General features: G+C 40.7%; 1 protein-coding gene across 1 annotated transcript; it reads left to right on the forward strand.

Moving 5' to 3' along the window:
- Positions 1-1030: 1030 nt before the first annotated feature.
- Positions 1031-12139, forward strand: hs2st1b (heparan sulfate 2-O-sulfotransferase 1b). Its single transcript, XM_083768113.1, has 7 exons — positions 1031-1517; positions 3041-3282; positions 5446-5531; positions 5991-6129; positions 6279-6376; positions 7518-7675; positions 10538-12139. Exons 1-7 carry the CDS (start codon positions 1394-1396, stop codon positions 10762-10764), a joined length of 1074 nt encoding a protein of 357 aa, XP_083624239.1. The 5' UTR covers positions 1031-1393; the 3' UTR covers positions 10765-12139.
- The last annotated feature ends 6152 nt before the right edge of the window (positions 12140-18291 follow it).

The following is an 18291-nucleotide window of genomic DNA, read 5'->3' on the forward strand; positions in this document are numbered from 1 at the left end:
GCCTATTGAGTTGAACAAATTAAACAATGAACCATTCACGCAGCAAATCAAGCAAATCACTAGGTGATTTGAATGTGAACCCCAATTTACATTAACAGCCCTGTTGCATATCAATAGTCTGTGTAGATAATCTGCTTAAATGGGTGATTCATTCATTAGGAGACTGTGATCTGTCCAGGGTAGCAATGGTTGCCATGAAAGTTAGAAATACAGGAGGCACATGACCAGACATGTCAGAAACTTGACTTCCCATTGCCTAGGAGGTTCTTGAAAACATCAGAATCTTCTGATGCACATGCACATATTAGCATAATTATATTGAACATAATTGAAGAGTGGCCAACAGTAATTTATCTGCAAACACAGTGTATGTCTTTAATGTCTGATGTGATGGCCCAGTGGTTCTTAAACTGTGGTTTGTGACTCCCAGGGTTCCCCCACGGTGACATCATCAAGGATGGAGATCCCTGAAAAACTACAGTTCTCAACAGGCCCGAAAGTTAAGGCCCGGCCATACCTGGGCCCTCATCAAACCCTGTACACTCAAGACACTGCCACCCTTAGATCTCCATATACGGAGCTGACCTGTTCTGACATAGTGACATTCCATATGTTGATCTGACCTCATCAAACCCTGTACACTCAAGACACACTCCATATATGGCCAGTACAGAATTCAAAAGGCAAAAGGGCAGGGACCCAAGCACCACCTCTGCACGTGTATATACAGCCGACAGGCAAACATTTTGAAAATAGCAGATACAGCCAGGCTCAACGCCTTGAAACATGACAAACGCAACCAATGCAAACTGTATTGTATTATTAGTTTGCAGGTGCAACTTCACATTTTGAAGATCAGTGACACTCCCAGTGTTTCACCGTGGCATGCACGCGTCTGGTCTGATGTAATTTTGTAAAACTTCCCCCAATCCAATCGGATTGACTGCAGGTTTTATATAGAGATAGATGATGTTTTTAATTTCGCTTGAGACCACAATAACTGGAGACTGTCTTCCGGCGGCGTCTGTCGTCCTGGTAACTACAGCTGGCTGCTCCGTTCCGTTCCGTGTGAGTGAGCACGGTCAGCTGCTGAGCTCAGCTATAGCTGCAAGTTAACTGCATGGCAATCCATACTGTTATCGGCTACTACTCTGGTTTCTGAAGTGAACGATGTCTACATGTATCCTTGCTCGCACAGTAGTAAACTATCATGGAACACTCATCAGGGTAGCGAAGCATCCTGAAACGTGGATCGGAATTAAGGAATTGCAAATAATTTCGCTTAGCCGATAGCTAGCTCCCGTGGGCTAGCTCCCGTGCTAATCTATTCTGGAGTTTTACTAGCATAACTAGCGATTAGATTCGCGGTAATGACTTTTCATCTGGTTGTTTGATGGGGATTTTAAGGATCATGATGCCACACAAGTTTCAGCTTCTGGCTGTGTTGGCATTTGGAGTGGCGATGTTTCTCATTGAGAACCAGATCCAGAAACTGGAGGAGTCCAGAGCCAAACTAGGTAAACTGACAACAATTCCACCAGCACCAGCAACGTATAGCATAGGGGTGTTGTGTTGTTGTTAAACAGGCAACAGCCCATGGTTCCCTTTACAATAATGACGTAATGTTGTTGACAAGTAGCTCTGATCCATAGCTCTAATGCGTTGCACTAATGCAACGCATTAGAGCTGTGGAGCAGAGCTAGTTGACAAGGTGGGGTTCATCTCTCTACAATGTTTAGTCACTTGCTTAAACCTTCTCCTTTCCTGACATTATTGCATTTTACAAGAACAGCTAGCCTTTGATCATGCCTGCAGACACGATTTGTTTTACAGAAATGAATTAATGAATTAAAGAACAGTCAGTGCTTTTCTGTGGGCCCTGGCTCATGGATTGTTTGCACATAATTTCTTGACAGAAAGTAGCTCATAACATGTCTACGGTGGATTTTTATGAAAAACAAGCTCGGTAGATTTAAAGAGGATAATTCAAGCTTGGCCTAGAGCTGCAATGTTGGTGAGTTTAACGTCGTTTAATACAAGCAGGTGGAGGGTATTGCAACTCTAGATTCATCCCAATGATCCCATTATAAAATAATCTAGAGTTGCAAATTGCATCTAGCTACACTCATGCTTGCTGATCTTGCAGTTATTTAAAAGCCATGACGTCTAATGTAATGTCAGATGTTCAATGGTGTAGGCTAATACTTATTGTTCCATCTGGATTTTCTTGAATTTATACTGGAAGGAGGAGTTCTAATGGGTGATGATATGATCTGGGCATGAACAATTTACCAGTTAGGGCTGACTAGTGCTGATATTAGTGCTTTTACACAATATTTACACAATGAGATTCACTTCATCCCATATCACAATTCACAAATGATAATACCTGGGATACCTATTCGATTTTCCTGAGATGTATGTTTTGCAAACAAACAACATACATCATTAGGTGTGTTATCAATTCTAATCAGAGTGAAAAGACCCCACATCTCTGTTCTTTTGTAGATGACCTAAGACATTTTCATAACTATGTCGTCATAATTATTAATCATAATGATTTGGAGTAAAATGTTATTTTACAGATGTTTCTGCTAGTCTCAACATGGACTTCTCATGCAGTCAAGAGCCGCTGCATTGCCCTGTGAGCCAGTCAACATCCACTCAACAAGCCCATACCTGTAATTGCCCCCCAATAGACTGGCATTAGCTAGAAATAAGTGGAAAGAACACTTGTAATTAATCCTCTTCTCCTGAATATTATCATCAAAGGCTGAATCACCTGCAAATGTGCTATCTCTTTGTGAAGAAGCAGGACTGTTTAGCTAATTAAGGCATGCTAATAGGTATGATACCCTCATTTGTGTGATGAGCCAGACACGACCCACAGCCCCCATGCATCTACTATTTTCGGGTTTTGTTCTCTGTGCTCGTCGTAACAAAGATTTAAAGCCGTAATTACTGAGACATTGAGGCAGCATTCACATTTCACACGACACACAATTCTTGCCATTAACGTTCCTAGCATCTCTTTTCCTAGAACAAACCATTGCCAGACACGAGGTGGTCGAAGTAGAACAGAGACGTATAGAAGACGGTGGGCAAGAGTCGCCGCCGGCCCTGGCCGCAGAAGACGATGTTGTCATCATCTATAACCGAGTGCCCAAGACTGCCAGCACCTCCTTCACTAACATAGCCTATGACCTGTGTGGGAGGAACCACTTCCACGTCCTACACATCAACACCACCAAAAACAACCCTGTCTTGTCTATACAAGACCAGGTAATACAACCAAATACACACAGCCTTGTTACCAGAGCTGTGCTACTCATTACGCTGATTTGGCAGTGCTCAGGATCGAATCCAGAACCGTGGGATTCAAAGATAAGCTCTATTGATTGATTGCACGTAATCATATTTTTTCAATTATATTTAGAAACATTGGTTCATAGTCAAACTTCCAACTCTAATTTTATCCACAACTGTAAAGGTGTTTATAAACTCAAATGTCAGTTTCAGACTTTAAAATAAAATAAATAAATAATAATAACTATGAATCAACAGAGAATGTGATACAATATGGATTTCAATCGGTCTTTGCCTACAGTACTGTAAGGTTAAGCAAAATACATTTTTTTTAACGAGCATTCCCTCACCTTGAACTCTCCTCCCTTCAAGTTCACATTCTGTATACGCGCCAGTCAAGGCAGCTCTTTGATCTAGAAACTATTTTGGGTGGAAATGTTTAGTGGAAATCAAACTCCACTGGGTGTGTTAATAAGATCGTCCTTGCCTTTGGGTAAGTTGATGAAGGAAATTCCTTGGGAGCATGAGGAATTTGCAACCTTTGTGCAGGTTTTGGCAAGCATTAAAGAAAACCTGGTGTTCAGACCCTATCCATACTGCCAAAGCCACAGACAATATACATGCCACTGACTGTGACTGACACACATCGTTGAACCGTGTGTTTTTGTATTCTTGTCAACATGACTTAGGAGGACACATGGTGTAAATGCCCTGTGGCTATGCTGGTGTTATCTTTGGCTGCTAGTGCCAGGTAATATCCTGTCTGCCATCTCGCATCAATCTCCTCCTTCCATCTTGGAAAACAGTCTTTCTTTTGTACATGATACAAGGTCCACTGGCACACAGTTTGAGGGAATAGTTATATGCTAAGCTTCGACAATATTATATTGTCAAAGCCGCACTCATTGAGCTACAGGAAAATTCAAATATACTCTGTGTTATGTTAAATTATTTTCTTCAGCTTGACCAAAATGTGTGAAAGCATTAGTCTTTAAAAAAATTGTATCTCTGGAACAGTGGAATGCTTGTCAGCGATAAAGAGCAATTGGTTGAGGCGGTCTGTTGCTCCATAGATATAGCCTATTGTTTGTTACGAAAGCATATAGAGGTTAGAGGGTATGCGTGTGACATCATGAGTGGCAAAAAACGACTTCCTGGCCTTGACAGCTCATACATCCGAACATAAAAGTACTATCTGATTGCTTTAAACGACGTTAAACGTTAAACTCACTTTGACACTCGATTTGACACTCGATTTTCCATTCATTTTATGCATGCACATACCCTCTATTGTTAGTGATTCGAATTTTGGACCTTTTGTTAACATAGATCATGTATATTTCAGAATGAAAGATAGTGAAGACTGAAGACTTGTGTCTAAAACACTAATGCAGACTCCAGTAGACCAGTACTATTTAAACATCACCCACACATGAATGATAGAATTTAGCAACCCCTACAGGTACTTTGTCATGTGACAAATGGCAAAAATAGCAGATTTACAAGTTTGTACTTTGTAGCTCAACTGTTTTTCTTTTTTTATAGGGAATAGGGAAAACTCCTGTTGCAAGTTGATGTAATTTACCCATGTGTGGTCCAGCCCTATGGATTGTGCTAATAAAACGTATTTCAAATAAAGCTTTGATGCTCATATTAACCTTATAGGAAGTGTTACTTTGTTTTTATTAGCACATGCATTCCATACATTCTATATGACATCATATGGCTTGCGGCGGGGGTAGGCTACTATTGCATGAAAAACTTAGTATTTCTAAGATAAATAAAATATTTAAGGTGTTTTTTGTTTCTATTTTTAGTTAGAGGGAAATTACAATATATTAATTAAGGCTTATAACTCTAAGCCAGTGATCCTTTTTAAAATTTAGATTTTTCATTTCTTTTTATTTTTATATAATTCTTTTGTAACTTTTTGCCCACAATGGTGACAGCATGTTGAAAATGCATACATAAAAACTAATTGTTGAGAAATAATAGTTCAGCAGTCTATACTTCATTCTCACTTATATGCATCCAGGAAAAAGAAACCTTTATAAAATCACTTCCAGTACTTTCCCCCTGCCTGACTTGGAATTGTTTCCCTGCAGAAAACTAATTGGCTTCCATTATCTTTGTCTCCAGGTGCGGTTTGTCAGGAACGTCACCTACTGGAGAGCGATGAAGCCAGGCTTCTACCATGGCCATGTGGCTTATCTGGACTTCTCAAAGTGAGGCCCTTCATTTCCTTGTAATGCTGTTAATATCCAAATTGGTTACAAGCACTTAGCGAGGCAGATAAAACCGGTCCGGTGTTGATTCCTAATGTGTGTGTTTTTGCTGTCGATAAACACTGTTGCCAGCCCACTCTCTGTTTTGATATTATCATTTAAACGGTCATTAGGTAATCGTCTGAGAAAATAATTTGCAGTCTCATTCTTCTCAGATGGCAGACACCGCTGATGGTGAAACGATTATCAGGTGCACTGAGGTACAGCGGCAACCTTGGCTCTTCTGCCACCCCAAGCCACAGTGTAGCACAACACTGACAATCTGTCATTGACGTAGCTAAATGTCACACAGTCTTCCATTAGTTCCACTGTGGGGTGGATAAACCAGGAGACCACTGTTGTTCCTGATCCACTCGATGGCAAAGTAACAGTAATGACTCATTTGTCTTTCCTTTTTAGGTATGGAGTGAAGGGTAAGCCCATGTACATAAATGTCGTACGGGATCCAATAGAGCGCCTGGTGTCGTACTACTACTTCTTGCGATTCGGAGACGACTACAGGCCCGGCCTCCGACGAAGGAAACAGGGTGACAAAAAGGTCTTTACTCTTAGCTGAGCTCTCATTTTTCATGGATGCTAAATTACATGAATTAATCAAATGTATTTCAAAGCCAGCTGTACTATGTGGTTTATGTAACATAGTTCAGTGCAGCCCATTGAAATAGGGTGTTTATCTGTGTGTTTCAGACATTTGATGAGTGTGTGGCTTCAGGTGGTTCTGACTGCGCCCCTGAAAAGCTCTGGCTTCAGATTCCCTTCTTCTGTGGACACCATTCAGAGTGCTGGTGAGTGTCCATCGATCCCAACCGCACACTGACCTCCGACTGCACTGGAATGTGTCTTTATTCTGGGGCAAACATTCTGAAAAAATAGCAGATAAACGGTGTTGTGACATAGTGTTTTGAGTGTATAAATAGGCTATTTTCAGCGAAGAGATTTGATGTTCAGTGGCGGAAAGCGAGTAGACCAAGCATAGAGCCTTGGGGGACCAGGGTGAACTAAGTATATAGGGTTTAAGTCAAGATAGTACAGCGGCTAACAGCCATATTGTGAGAGAACCTTTCACTTGGTGATACAAGCGTGAAATTTGGCATGAACATGCCTCTGGGTCACCTCTTTAACTTTTTTAACCGAGCCAGCGAAAAATCCAATATGGCGGTCATTTTTCAAGATGGCCGCCAAATAAAAAAGGCCTTTTGTGGCGGTTCTGGACAACCATGGGTGCGGCCGACTCAAGACCGGGCACTGCACTCGTGTGTGTCGAATTTGAAGTCGGTGGGGCGAACGGTTCTCGGGTTACGTGGATTACAGATGTACACACGCACACAAAATTCGTGCAATATAGCAGATCATTGGAACGGTTGTTCGCCATATTGGATTCTTGGATGGCTCGGTTAAAAAAGTTAAAGAGGTGACTCAGAGGCATGTTCATGCCAAATTTCACGCTTGTATCACCAAGCGAACAACCGTTCCAATGATCTGCTATATTGCACGAATTTTGTGTGCGTGTGTACATCTGTAATCCACGTAACCCGAGAACCGTTCGCCCCACCGACTTCAAATTCGACACACACGTTCCACACACCCACAGGGAGTGCAGTGCCCGGTCTCGAGTCGGCCGCACCCATGGTTGTCCAGAACCGCCACAAAAGGCCTTTTTTATTTGGCGGCCATCTTGAAAAATGATCGCCATATTGGATTTTTCGTTGGCTCGGTTAAAAAAGTTAAAGAGGTGACCCAGAGGCATGTTCATGCCAAATTTCACGCTTGTATCACCAAGTGAAAGATCGTTCCTATTATCTGCTGTACTAAGAAGTGTATAAAAAGCGCTTGCTTGTTCAACAATGTCCCTGCTTATGTTTATTCCTCGTTGCCGTTGCATCCGTTTATGGGCCTTTCAGTGTACAATGCTGCTTTGTGATGTAGGAACGTGGGCAGCAGATGGGCGCTGGAGCAGGCCAAGTATAATCTGGTGAATGAGTACTTGTTGGTTGGCGTGACTGAGGAGTTGGAGGACTTCATTATGATACTGGAGGCAGCACTTCCTCGCTTCTTCAAAGGAGCCACGGAACTCTACCGATCAGGTACAATCTACTGAAGTGGTTCTCATACCTTTTTAACCCCTAGTATCGGATGCATTTGGCCAGTGGTTCCCAAACGTTTTAGCTCGAGTCCCTGGGACCCAAACTAGTGACAATCACAGATCTACAAGCTCACAACGAATCTCTATGTGACATGTTGTGAGTTTGTAGATCTATTATTCATTTAAATTAATGAATTCATATAAATAAAATAAAATAATGGATTATTACAAACATGGATCCCGACCCAGTTTTTGGGAAACATTGCATTAGGCCACAGACCCCCATAACTCTGAGAGTGTACAAATGGAACACTCCGAGTCCATTTGGTTACATTTGTATGCTCTCATGCTTACAGACCTGTAAGGGTCAAAACTATCAATAATTTAGCTGCGGATCCCCTGGAAACCCTTCAAGACCCCTGGGGGCTATGACAATGTAATGAACATTCACTTTATTCTTCACAATGTATTCTGTTCACCAATAGAGGGTGCTGTAGCTTCTGAGTTGTTTGTGTTTCATCTTGACTTCAGGCTGCTAAAAAAGCATTACATTATAGTGGTATTCTACAGTATATTTAATTTAGCCTCCTCTAATATTTATAGCGGTAGTAAGTGGTACTTTTTGTTTAAATAACATATCTATCTATCCAGGTCATTTTTATGTTATCCCGAACCCATACAGGATAAACAAATGAAATTGGAAGTGATGAAACAAACAAACAAAAAAGAGCAGACAAATTTGAAACATGATAAAATTGAAGCTGATAAATTATCTTTTGGGGGTTCTCCTGATTGGACAAAATTGATGGTCCTGAAAATGGAAGAGACGCGGAGAACCCTGTGTGTTACTGAACAAACACGAATAATTAGTGAAGAACATTAACTTTTAACAAACAAACAAACTTACTTTAACATTGTGCTTAACCCATTAAAACCGGGAAAGCATCTGTGTCATTTTAGATTTTGTTTTTGTGTTGGCTATTCAAAAATAGCATACCGTATATACCTACAAGCTCATACGTACATATGCTTATACAGAGCTTATACATCTGCTATTCTTTACATTTTAGAAAAAATCTTGAAAGTCTAATGAGAATAAATGATTAAGAAGATATGTAGAATCGGCCTCAGGTCTTACTGCATTCACACTGGCAAATTCAAAAGATGCGAAGCAGCATATTGGTTGCAGAGTTGCTGTTTAACCCCTTTTGGATGAAAAAGTTGACATACTTAATTTGAATTTAGCACAAACAAACAATAGATATAAGTTATGTGCCAAATTTGGCATGGTAGGCTATTAGGGTTATTGCACAATTACACTATTTACACTAATACACTATTACACTAATTACACCTATTACACTAGCACACTTATCACACTTATTTCACTATTACCCAATTACACTTATTACACATTGCACTATTACACTTATTACACTATTGCACTTATTACACTTATTACACTATTACAGTTACTACTATCTCTATTATTGTGATGCCATAAATCTAGTAGCCTGATGGGTCAAATTTGTACCAAACAGACATTGCCAAATATCTCCGACAAAAGTGATCTACTTCAATATATCTGTAGTTGAGTCATCGAGTTAGCTGGTGTGTATTTTTATTTTAGCACAACTAATCTCAGATTTGGGCAGTAGGTCACACACTGGCAGCCTAGAGCCATGTGCTGTCGTCTCCACTTCCTTCTTTTTCAAATCAATGTAATTTATTCTCCAAACCACTTGATGGTGCCAAAGTGCTTCCAGTCATACCTTGGCATGTGCCAAAACTGACCCAATAGGCATTCACAGCCTTCTTTTTCTACCTCGCCTATATTTGGCCATTAACTGGTATGTGCCAAATTTGACCCAGTCGTCCAAAAGGGGACGTAGAACGAGCTCATTGACGTCGCCAAGCGTGCATCGGCAAGCAAGAAAAATATAAAGGAAAATAAAGCCTGGAATTACAACCAGGAATTGTGTGGAGAACAAAGGTGAGTGCAAATGGTTAGAGCCTACCTATTCACACGCACATCAATGGTGGTTGCTGGGCTAATAAGGCATAACATGGAAGGAGATAGGGCCCGCACAACACTTTGTTGTTTTGTAGCTGGAGTTGAGGCCAGCTCAACTTGCATTTGTCGCTTTGTATCTGTTGTCATGTTTGTAGAAGCTACAAAGGTCAGTTGTAGCTTTGTATATTCTTCATGTCTCTGCCTTCCATTGGAAATTATTTGAAAGGTAGTCTGTAGATTGATCTGCCAGTGTCAACACAGACAGCATTAGTCTTTTTACACTTAATTTGAGGGTGTTTTGTGAAGGCTAACCCAAAACTAATACTAGAAGAAGTGCCCCTCAGGGCACAGGTCTTCACCAGGATAGGATCGTTTGTGATGTAACAGTATATTGATAATGCTTAGTAATGTTATGAAGATGAATGAATGTTGAGTTTTCAATGAAATGGCATTAATTTTCCCCATAGGAAAGTATTTATTTAAAGACGTTTACACCGTGGACAAAGCCAACTCGTTTTGTGACAAATCATGACAATAAACACAATGTTTTAGGCAGATCAAATAATTAGTAAGAAAAAGAAAACAAAAAGTGTTGTACCCTGCCTTTTTTTTCTTCTTTCTAATTATTTGATCGGCCCAAAACATTGTGTTTGCTGTCATGATTTGTCCGGATCCGAGTTGGCTTTGTCCGCAGTGTAAACGTCTTTAAATAACTACATTACATTGAAAGTAACATTGCAACACAACGTATTACTTGTATTACATATTTATTTGACCTTATCCTGCCAAGTACCATGTAGTACCATGACATTTGCCTCCCTGACAGACTCTGCTGTGTGTCTTTCCCAGGGAAGAAGTCCCACCTACGGAAGACCACCGAAAAGAAACCCCCCGCCAAAGAGTCGATAGCCAAGCTGCAGCAGTCTGACATCTGGAAAATTGAAAATGAATTTTATGAGTTTGCACTGGAGCAGTTCCAATTTGTCCGTGCCCACGCTGTCAGGGAAAAGGACGGAGAACTCTACGTACTGGCACAGAGCTTCTTCTATGAAAAGATCTACCCCAAAGTCAACTAAGGAGAGGCCAGGAAAAAACTGATGGGGCCTAAGGCCTGATTTATACGTTGTTGCACGTCGGTGTCGCCTGCCGAAAATAGCTGATCTAAAAGCTCATGTGTTGCACTGTGAGCTTAAGCCTTGTAGATCTGCTATGTTTGGCATAAGCCTCACATCTAAAGACTAGACCTAGTCATACACACTGGAGGAAGAGGGAAAGGATTCCAGCCAGGTCATATTCATTTCGAGGCAATCTTTTGCTGGGATCATTGGCCCTCAAGTAGAGAACTCCAGAAGCCTCAAAAGATCAAAGCACCCCTGGTGCTGTAGAGACCTAATGAACATCAGACTGTCCTCAATGAAAAGCATTTCACTGTGGCCTTTTGGATGCATCACTGAACAGAAGTTTCTTATGATGACATAATGGCATGATAATGGATTTGGGAATTGATACACTTACATGAATCCAATTGAATTCTAAAGACGGTTGGAATGGATATAGCATGTCTGGTACAGCTGCTGGGATGTTTCTATTCTGACTGACCTGGGTAAAATAGCACATTGTAACCTGTAACACAACAAATCAGGAATTGCTTAATTTATCTTGTGTAACCTGTATTTTTTCAAATATTACACAAATGCATACAGATGTGTTTTTGCCCAGGTCTGCTCGTGTCACGCGTGAAAAGGGAATGCGTTTGTCAATTTGAACTGTGTTGACCTGTGCAAACAGTTTGTATCATCTTGTTTTCAGCATTATTTGTACAGTTTAGATGCAATGCAATGTTTACAGACTATGGAATACATGGTCGTGGTCCAGAAGAGGAACAGCAGAGCTGTATACTTTATTTATCTTCAATACATTGGACCAAAATACTAGACAAGGAAATGGAATACATGTTGCATCCTTTGGTGTGACATGAATTATGCAATTTTGTATCCCACTGAAATATTCTCACTTTTTAAGATGCATATTATCAGTATTTTAACATTTGTGCATCCTTCAATATCTTTTGTAACATAACTTGTTTCTTTGTTATTATTGTTCCTTTTTTATTTTTAATATCTTAAAACATTGCAAACAAAACAATCCTGCACACTGTCTTAACTTGCAATTATATCAAATATGTACAGGTATTACAATGTTTTGGTACTAGATCAGGTCAAATATCTTAAAACAAACCGAATTGTTTGATCACGGATGCATTGGATATTTGAATACAGGGTTTATCAGATTATGAGACATGTGTGTTTTGATTTAATTCCATATTGGTCACAGGGTAAGGCTGCTGTTCAGCTGAGAAAGACAAAAGTGGGAATTAGACACCTTCATCATAAGTCACAACATGTAGGTAACGCTTGGCTAGGCCTACATTTGAGCAGGGTTGAATACCTTCCCTGGTTCATCATTGGTGAGGATGTTTTATCCCTGCTTCTGGTCAAACTGAATACATTCATGCATTTCCTTTTGGGAAATGTAATGTGTTTCATGGTTACGTTTGATACGTTAATTACATTTACATTACCATCCCTCATTTTCAAAGATTGCTAAAAGTTCACTGTATACAGAAAATAGCAGATTTTCTAGCTCACAACACGTCAAGAGCTTGTAGACCAGTAATTTCTGCTATTTGTGATTTGTCATAAAACAAAGTATATACCCACCCCCCTCCCTTTTCAGAAACCTGCATTTTACTTACAATATTACATGGTTCCACCATTACATTAATGTTGCTTGATTTATTTTATCTGTATTATCTTGGAACCTTTCCCAATCATGTTTATCCTATCCAACAGTCTTGACCACAAACATTGAACTGCAATTGACATTTTGTGTTTATTCATTCCATACACTGACCCACAACTCCATATAATTGCAGTATAGTGTCTTTTCTGATTACATTTTTTAGGATCAGTGTTTAGCACTATGTATCTTTCCTCTTCTACCCTGAATTTGAACCCTATTTCCTGCTCAAGTGCTAACATTTGTACCATTGAGCTACAGTAATAGCAAGCAAGCCCTGCTTGCTGCACAGGATACTGTAAATTGAATGTTGACCATCTGATCAAAATTCATGTCAGATCCTGCATGTGTCTATAGGTGAGACACCTTTGACACGATTTAAATGCTTCAAGAGAATACCAGGGAGACAAAATATAATCACCCCAATTGTATAAGTTATATTGTATTAACATACAGATTGGACAAAATTACATTTTATTAATAAAATAATAGTGTTAGGTTTAGACTTTGGACTCACTATAGTGAGGCTTTACATTTGTCTTATATAGGCCTACTTCAGACGCGTTTCCTCATTTTACAGAAAGTGGGCTCCTTGGTTTGAACAGAATGTCAACACACACATGCACACACACACACACAAAACTATTTGGACAGACAGACATGCTTAGCATGAACTGCATATTCGGTGTGTGCATGCTGCTCGCGTGTGTGTGCATGATTTGCGTGTGTGCGCGACTGCGCGTGCGTGTGTGGCCGAGGAAAAAAAATCAATTATGTATACTCCTGCCTGAAAAACCTATTGAGCTTGTACAATAATTTACATGCGCCCAGTAACTGACTCTTGAATCCATTCTTCTTCTTTTGACTCCATAATTACAGAATAATTGCCTCGGTATATCTTACTCAACAGGGAGTACTTAACCAGTGAAACGGTGAAATAACAGATTGGGGATGGGGATGATGGCGGTGCTGAGGACAGCATTATTACCATGCCCTGTCCCCTCTCTGATGGGTGAATAGACAGGGAAGGAGGGTGTGCGTGTCAGTGGGGACATGGACCTACCACGCTCCAGCGGTCCATGGCATGGCTTCCCTGTGCCCACACAGAGAGACACCACAAATGGGCCGCCAACCCATCTGCGTCGCTGACTGAGAAAAAATCCAGATCTATAAGCTCTCAACCTGTCACGTCTGCGACGCGTTGTGAGCTTATAGATCTGGTATTTTCCCGCCGTTGTGCGACGAAGTATAATTGGGGCTTAACCGCGGTGTGGCCGTGGACACCAAACGAGGCTGCCTGTCTCAGAAAATAGAACTCAATTAACAATTTTGCTTCAGGCATATTGGAACATTATTTCATTAACTAGATGAATACAGTCTGATAATTACTTCTTCTCAATTAAAAAGCCCACACTCTTTATTGATTGTGGCTGATGAGCTTGAAGGTTAATTAGGAACAGAATATCACAAGTGTTGCTTCCTGCATTGTTATTTTAAGCAGCTCTTGGATTAAATTAACACAGGATTGTTTTTAATAGTCTACTGTAGTTTTCTTGGTTTCCTGCATATTTGTTTTATTGTATATGGCCTGTTTTATTTGTTTTATGGCTACCCATTTGTCAAGGCCATACTAAATAGGTCTTATTTATTATGTGCTGTGTTTGCAGTGTTAAGTCAACTAAATGACTCACTTCAACCCTAGTTCTAATTCAATGTGGTTTGAGTTTTCATTGCTGTTATGCTTAATTTATGTCATGATATTCCCATCTATCAGCCACTAGAGGGAGCCCTGGTCCCACTGAAATCCTCTTCAAAGCAGTGTGGGCGACAGCCAGCTCAAACTGCTCACCAAACCAAAGCGCCGTTAATGCACCTGTACAAGGCCAAATGGAACAAACTAATAGTGCATTACCATTAAGAATACAGATTACACCATTAGACTCAATTGGCTCTCAGGCCTTGTGGAAGCTATAAATAGTTTCACTTGGTCTTGGACAATTTGTGCCACTCTCAGGTATAATGACACCACTCAAATTAATTCAGGGCGTGTACCACATTGTCCCTTATTGCAAAAGGGGACATTTTAGACTTTTTAAATGATGTGCCTATTACTGAAGCCCACGTCTCTAAAGATTGACCAGGAGGTTAACAAATGTAAAATAAAATAAAAATAAAAAGAAGGTCTCTATCACAGTCCATTCTAGAGCATGCGATCCTCTTATTGCTGAAATTGCTCATAAAATAATGACCTCATTTAAGTCTGGCTGGACTGGGTGGAAATGACCTTCTGGGTTGTTTTTTGGGCCCCATTTTTTCCAGTGGACCATGAGAGACCCAGCACACTTTCTGAAGCTTGCTGACCTCAGAGTGATTTCACTACTGCTCCATAAAACAAACAGAGCAGAGCAGAGGCAGCTTGAGTCCCCTCACTGGGACTGTGGACAGGGCCCTTAAAGCGCTTGGCCAAAGGGGAACATTATGTGTACTACTTTCACAGGGTTTTTATGTAAATGTACTACTACTGCGCTGAAGTGGAAGGTAAAATGAAGCCAGCATGTCAGGAGGGGCACAGGGCCAAGAAAAACTTCAGCCAGGGGCAGATGATAGATTACCACTGGTGAGAACGGAACAAAAAAGAGAGACCATCGCTATCAAAAGCCATGTGATTGCACTCGTTACTTGATGAAGTGGAGAGACATGTACACTGTAAAATCCTTAATTTAACTCGATCTGTCTGCTGCATGTCCATTTCAGAGTAACACTGGAGTTGCTCAGGATGTTCCTGTGTACTTTGCAGAGGACAATAATCCAACCGTACACACAACTAAAATCCTGGACTCTTGGGGACATTTTTACACTCTCAGTAACATTTACACTCAGGATCTTTGCTGTGTGCAGAGTGCAGACGGATAGTAAGCTTCTTCAAATGGCACAGGAGAACAACAAATCCATCCTGCTTCTTAACACACTGACTGTGAAATTAAATCTGGAATATGGACAGGGGGAACTATAGGGTAAAACGAAGAGAGATCTAATCAGGACCATATCCATTATTTGCATGTAGCTACACTACATGACTCCAAACATAATAGAGATCACAAGCCTGTGAGCACAACAGGAAGGTTGACCCCGGACAGGAAACTCTCTGATACTCTTAATTAGATTGCTGTATTGTAGTTTGACCTTGGTAGAAGACACTACACTACGCTACACTACGCTACACTACTCTCTACTCCTCTCTCTCTCTCTCTCTCTCTCTCTCTCTCTCTCTCGGTGGTGGTGGTGCTGGCAGGCAGGCAGAGAGTGCATAGTGGAGCCTGGGCATTTTCTCCTGGAGGGTAGGAGAGAAATGCAATCAGCAATTCAATCGTGGCCATTGTGGAGCAGTGCTGATGAGCTTTGCAGAGTAGATAATGGATTAAATTATTTATCCCCTCTCCTCGGCATTCATTGTTGCCTCGCCTTTGTGCTGTTACAGCGGTACATAGACGTAGGTTGAAGGCCTAGATCACTCGGTGCCTTTCGAAGATCTAATTTTTCTAATTAGCGCTTGAATGCAGAACTGTCCCCCCCTCCTCCTTTTACCCCCTGCCTCCGACCATGGCGTTCTTTGTGGAATACATTCCACGAGGTGAGCACATGAACCTATCACAGTCCATGTCAATGACAGACAATACCACTGTTGTTTATGCCACTGTCTCTCTATCCCAACACTTAGAAAAACCTCCCTTTAGTCCTTTGGATAAGTATCATGCCAAGCTACTTATCTCTGTCAGAATGTGCCCCCCGTTCCATACAATGCATGGATCTACAGTTCTGCCAAAGTTTGATCCCTGTCAGATTGGGTTCCCTCTCAATAGCATAAAATGCCGGGTGCACGTACTACTACGGACTGGGGTGGCACCTGTCAGCTGGTTATGTTGAGCGGGAGAGTAGGCCCTATAGTCCCCCCAGACAGTGTGAGCTCCTCAATGGCAGGTGAGCAGTAGGGTGGAAGCAGTGGGAGGAATGATTTGGCATGACGACTAAATTGGGTAGAAAAAAAAGATTTATTTATATATCGTTGCTGTCCGGTGTAAACCTTGGATTCAGTGTTCCAATGATTCCAATGTAGTTATGATTTTCTTGTTCATTTTCATCGGTTCAATCCACAGACACACTTAACCACTTTCACTTTGAGAATATTTCACGAATAGCAAAAAATAGGCTATTTTACCAGAATATATGTAGGCCATATATATTGAAATATGCGGATACAAGGTCTCTACAGTACATGACTGTGTGTGTGTGTGTGTGTGTGTGTGTGTGTGTGTGTGTGTGTGTGTGTGTGTGTGTGTGTGTGTGTGTGTGTGTTGGAGTGAGAACACATTGTGAGATGGATTGGCATAACACTGTAATGATGTCAATGCCACTTCTTCTCTCTTTTCCTTTAAAAAAGATTGTGCTAATTGTCCAAAAACAATCCCAAATTGATGAAATCAATTAATTACCAGCTGCATTATTCGTTCCAATTTCTTCTCTGTATCGTTCCAATTTCTTCTCTGTATCGTTCCAATTTCTTCTCTGTATCGTTCCAATTTCACGCATGCGCACACCACTCGTGCAGGCTCAGCAGAAAATGATCTCCAGTGTCTACTACCAGTGTGTACTACCCGGTCGGATATATAGCAAGCTCTTATTGACCAGCTTGCAGCTGGTAAAAATGTGGTGTGTCGTTGCTGGGGTCCACTAAATGCCTTGGTTGTGTTGGCTTTGTAGAAGACTAGTATGGAATCAAAGATTTCTTATTATGCTGTTACCATGAAATACTAGATTACTTGGTGTCTATAGCGTTCCACTGGAACATTCCAGAATCCACAACACCAGCAAATAGAAGCACTACATGCACAACAGGTCAATGCATGTTATTGATTATGAGTGGGCCTATCAGTCAAGAGACCAATGAACCCTGATAAGATCTGTAATAGGCCTACAGTGTATTTGTGCTATATCAGTTATTAAAAAAACATATTAGCTGAGCAGATTTGTCCTTTCAGCCTCTAAAATGTGCTGCACCACTAATTCCGTTCAAACAGCTGGTTTACAACATTTCAGTAAGTCAGCAAGTTTACAGATAATAATGTAAAGCACTACACATTCAATGCAGTGCACAGGAAAGACAGGGCTTATTTTGGTAGCAGTCCTAGATTTCAGAGAGGGTATAATTTCACCGATGTCTGTCTCTCTGTCTGTCTGTCTTCCCGCCTGCCTGAACAAAATATAATAATTATAAATAGCTTTAGCATGCTTTGTATCCGCTTGCTGCCAGATAAGGATATTGTTCCTTATGCCCTAAATGGTCCTAACGTTCCAGTAATCTTACTTTGTTCCCTTGCCATGTCATGTAATTTCCAGTTACACACAAGATATCTCAAAATCTAACAGGCGATTGCCATGAAACAGCCATGCTCCCCGGAGGATGAACCCTATTGATAACCTGGCCTTTTCTGTTATTTCGCTTTTGTTGTTATTTCCAATAAGTGTTAATCCTGCAATCATTCTTCTCACGGAAAAAAGGTTAAAGTGTCCGTCCGTGATTATTATTAGTGTGCAACCAGACTATTGTAATTGCAACACTTTATTCATGCGTATTAAACTTGCTGTATTTTTAAACTTGCTTTATTGTTTTGTATTTTTCTGTTTTGTTAGGCGACCTTGAGTGACTTGAAAGGCGCCATATAAATAAAATGTATTATTATTATTATTATTATTCCACTGGATTAGTCTTTTGTTTGACGCACTACTCCTCCCACAGTTTTGGCAGC

The sequence above is a fragment of the Protomyctophum parallelum genome, assembly GCF_964188405.1.
Source record: "Protomyctophum parallelum genome assembly, chromosome: 6".
Classification (NCBI taxonomy): Eukaryota; Metazoa; Chordata; class Actinopteri; order Myctophiformes; family Myctophidae; genus Protomyctophum; species Protomyctophum parallelum.

Coding starts and splice junctions, on each gene's coding strand:
- hs2st1b (XM_083768113.1), top strand. CDS start 1,394: ATGGGGATTTTAAGGATCATGATGCCACACAAGTTTCAGCTTCTGGCT. Junction 1,518..3,040: donor GGAGTCCAGAGCCAAACTAG/GTAAACTGACAA, acceptor CTCTTTTCCTAG/AACAAACCATTGCCAGACAC. Junction 3,283..5,445: donor TCTTGTCTATACAAGACCAG/GTAATACAACCA, acceptor CTTTGTCTCCAG/GTGCGGTTTGTCAGGAACGT.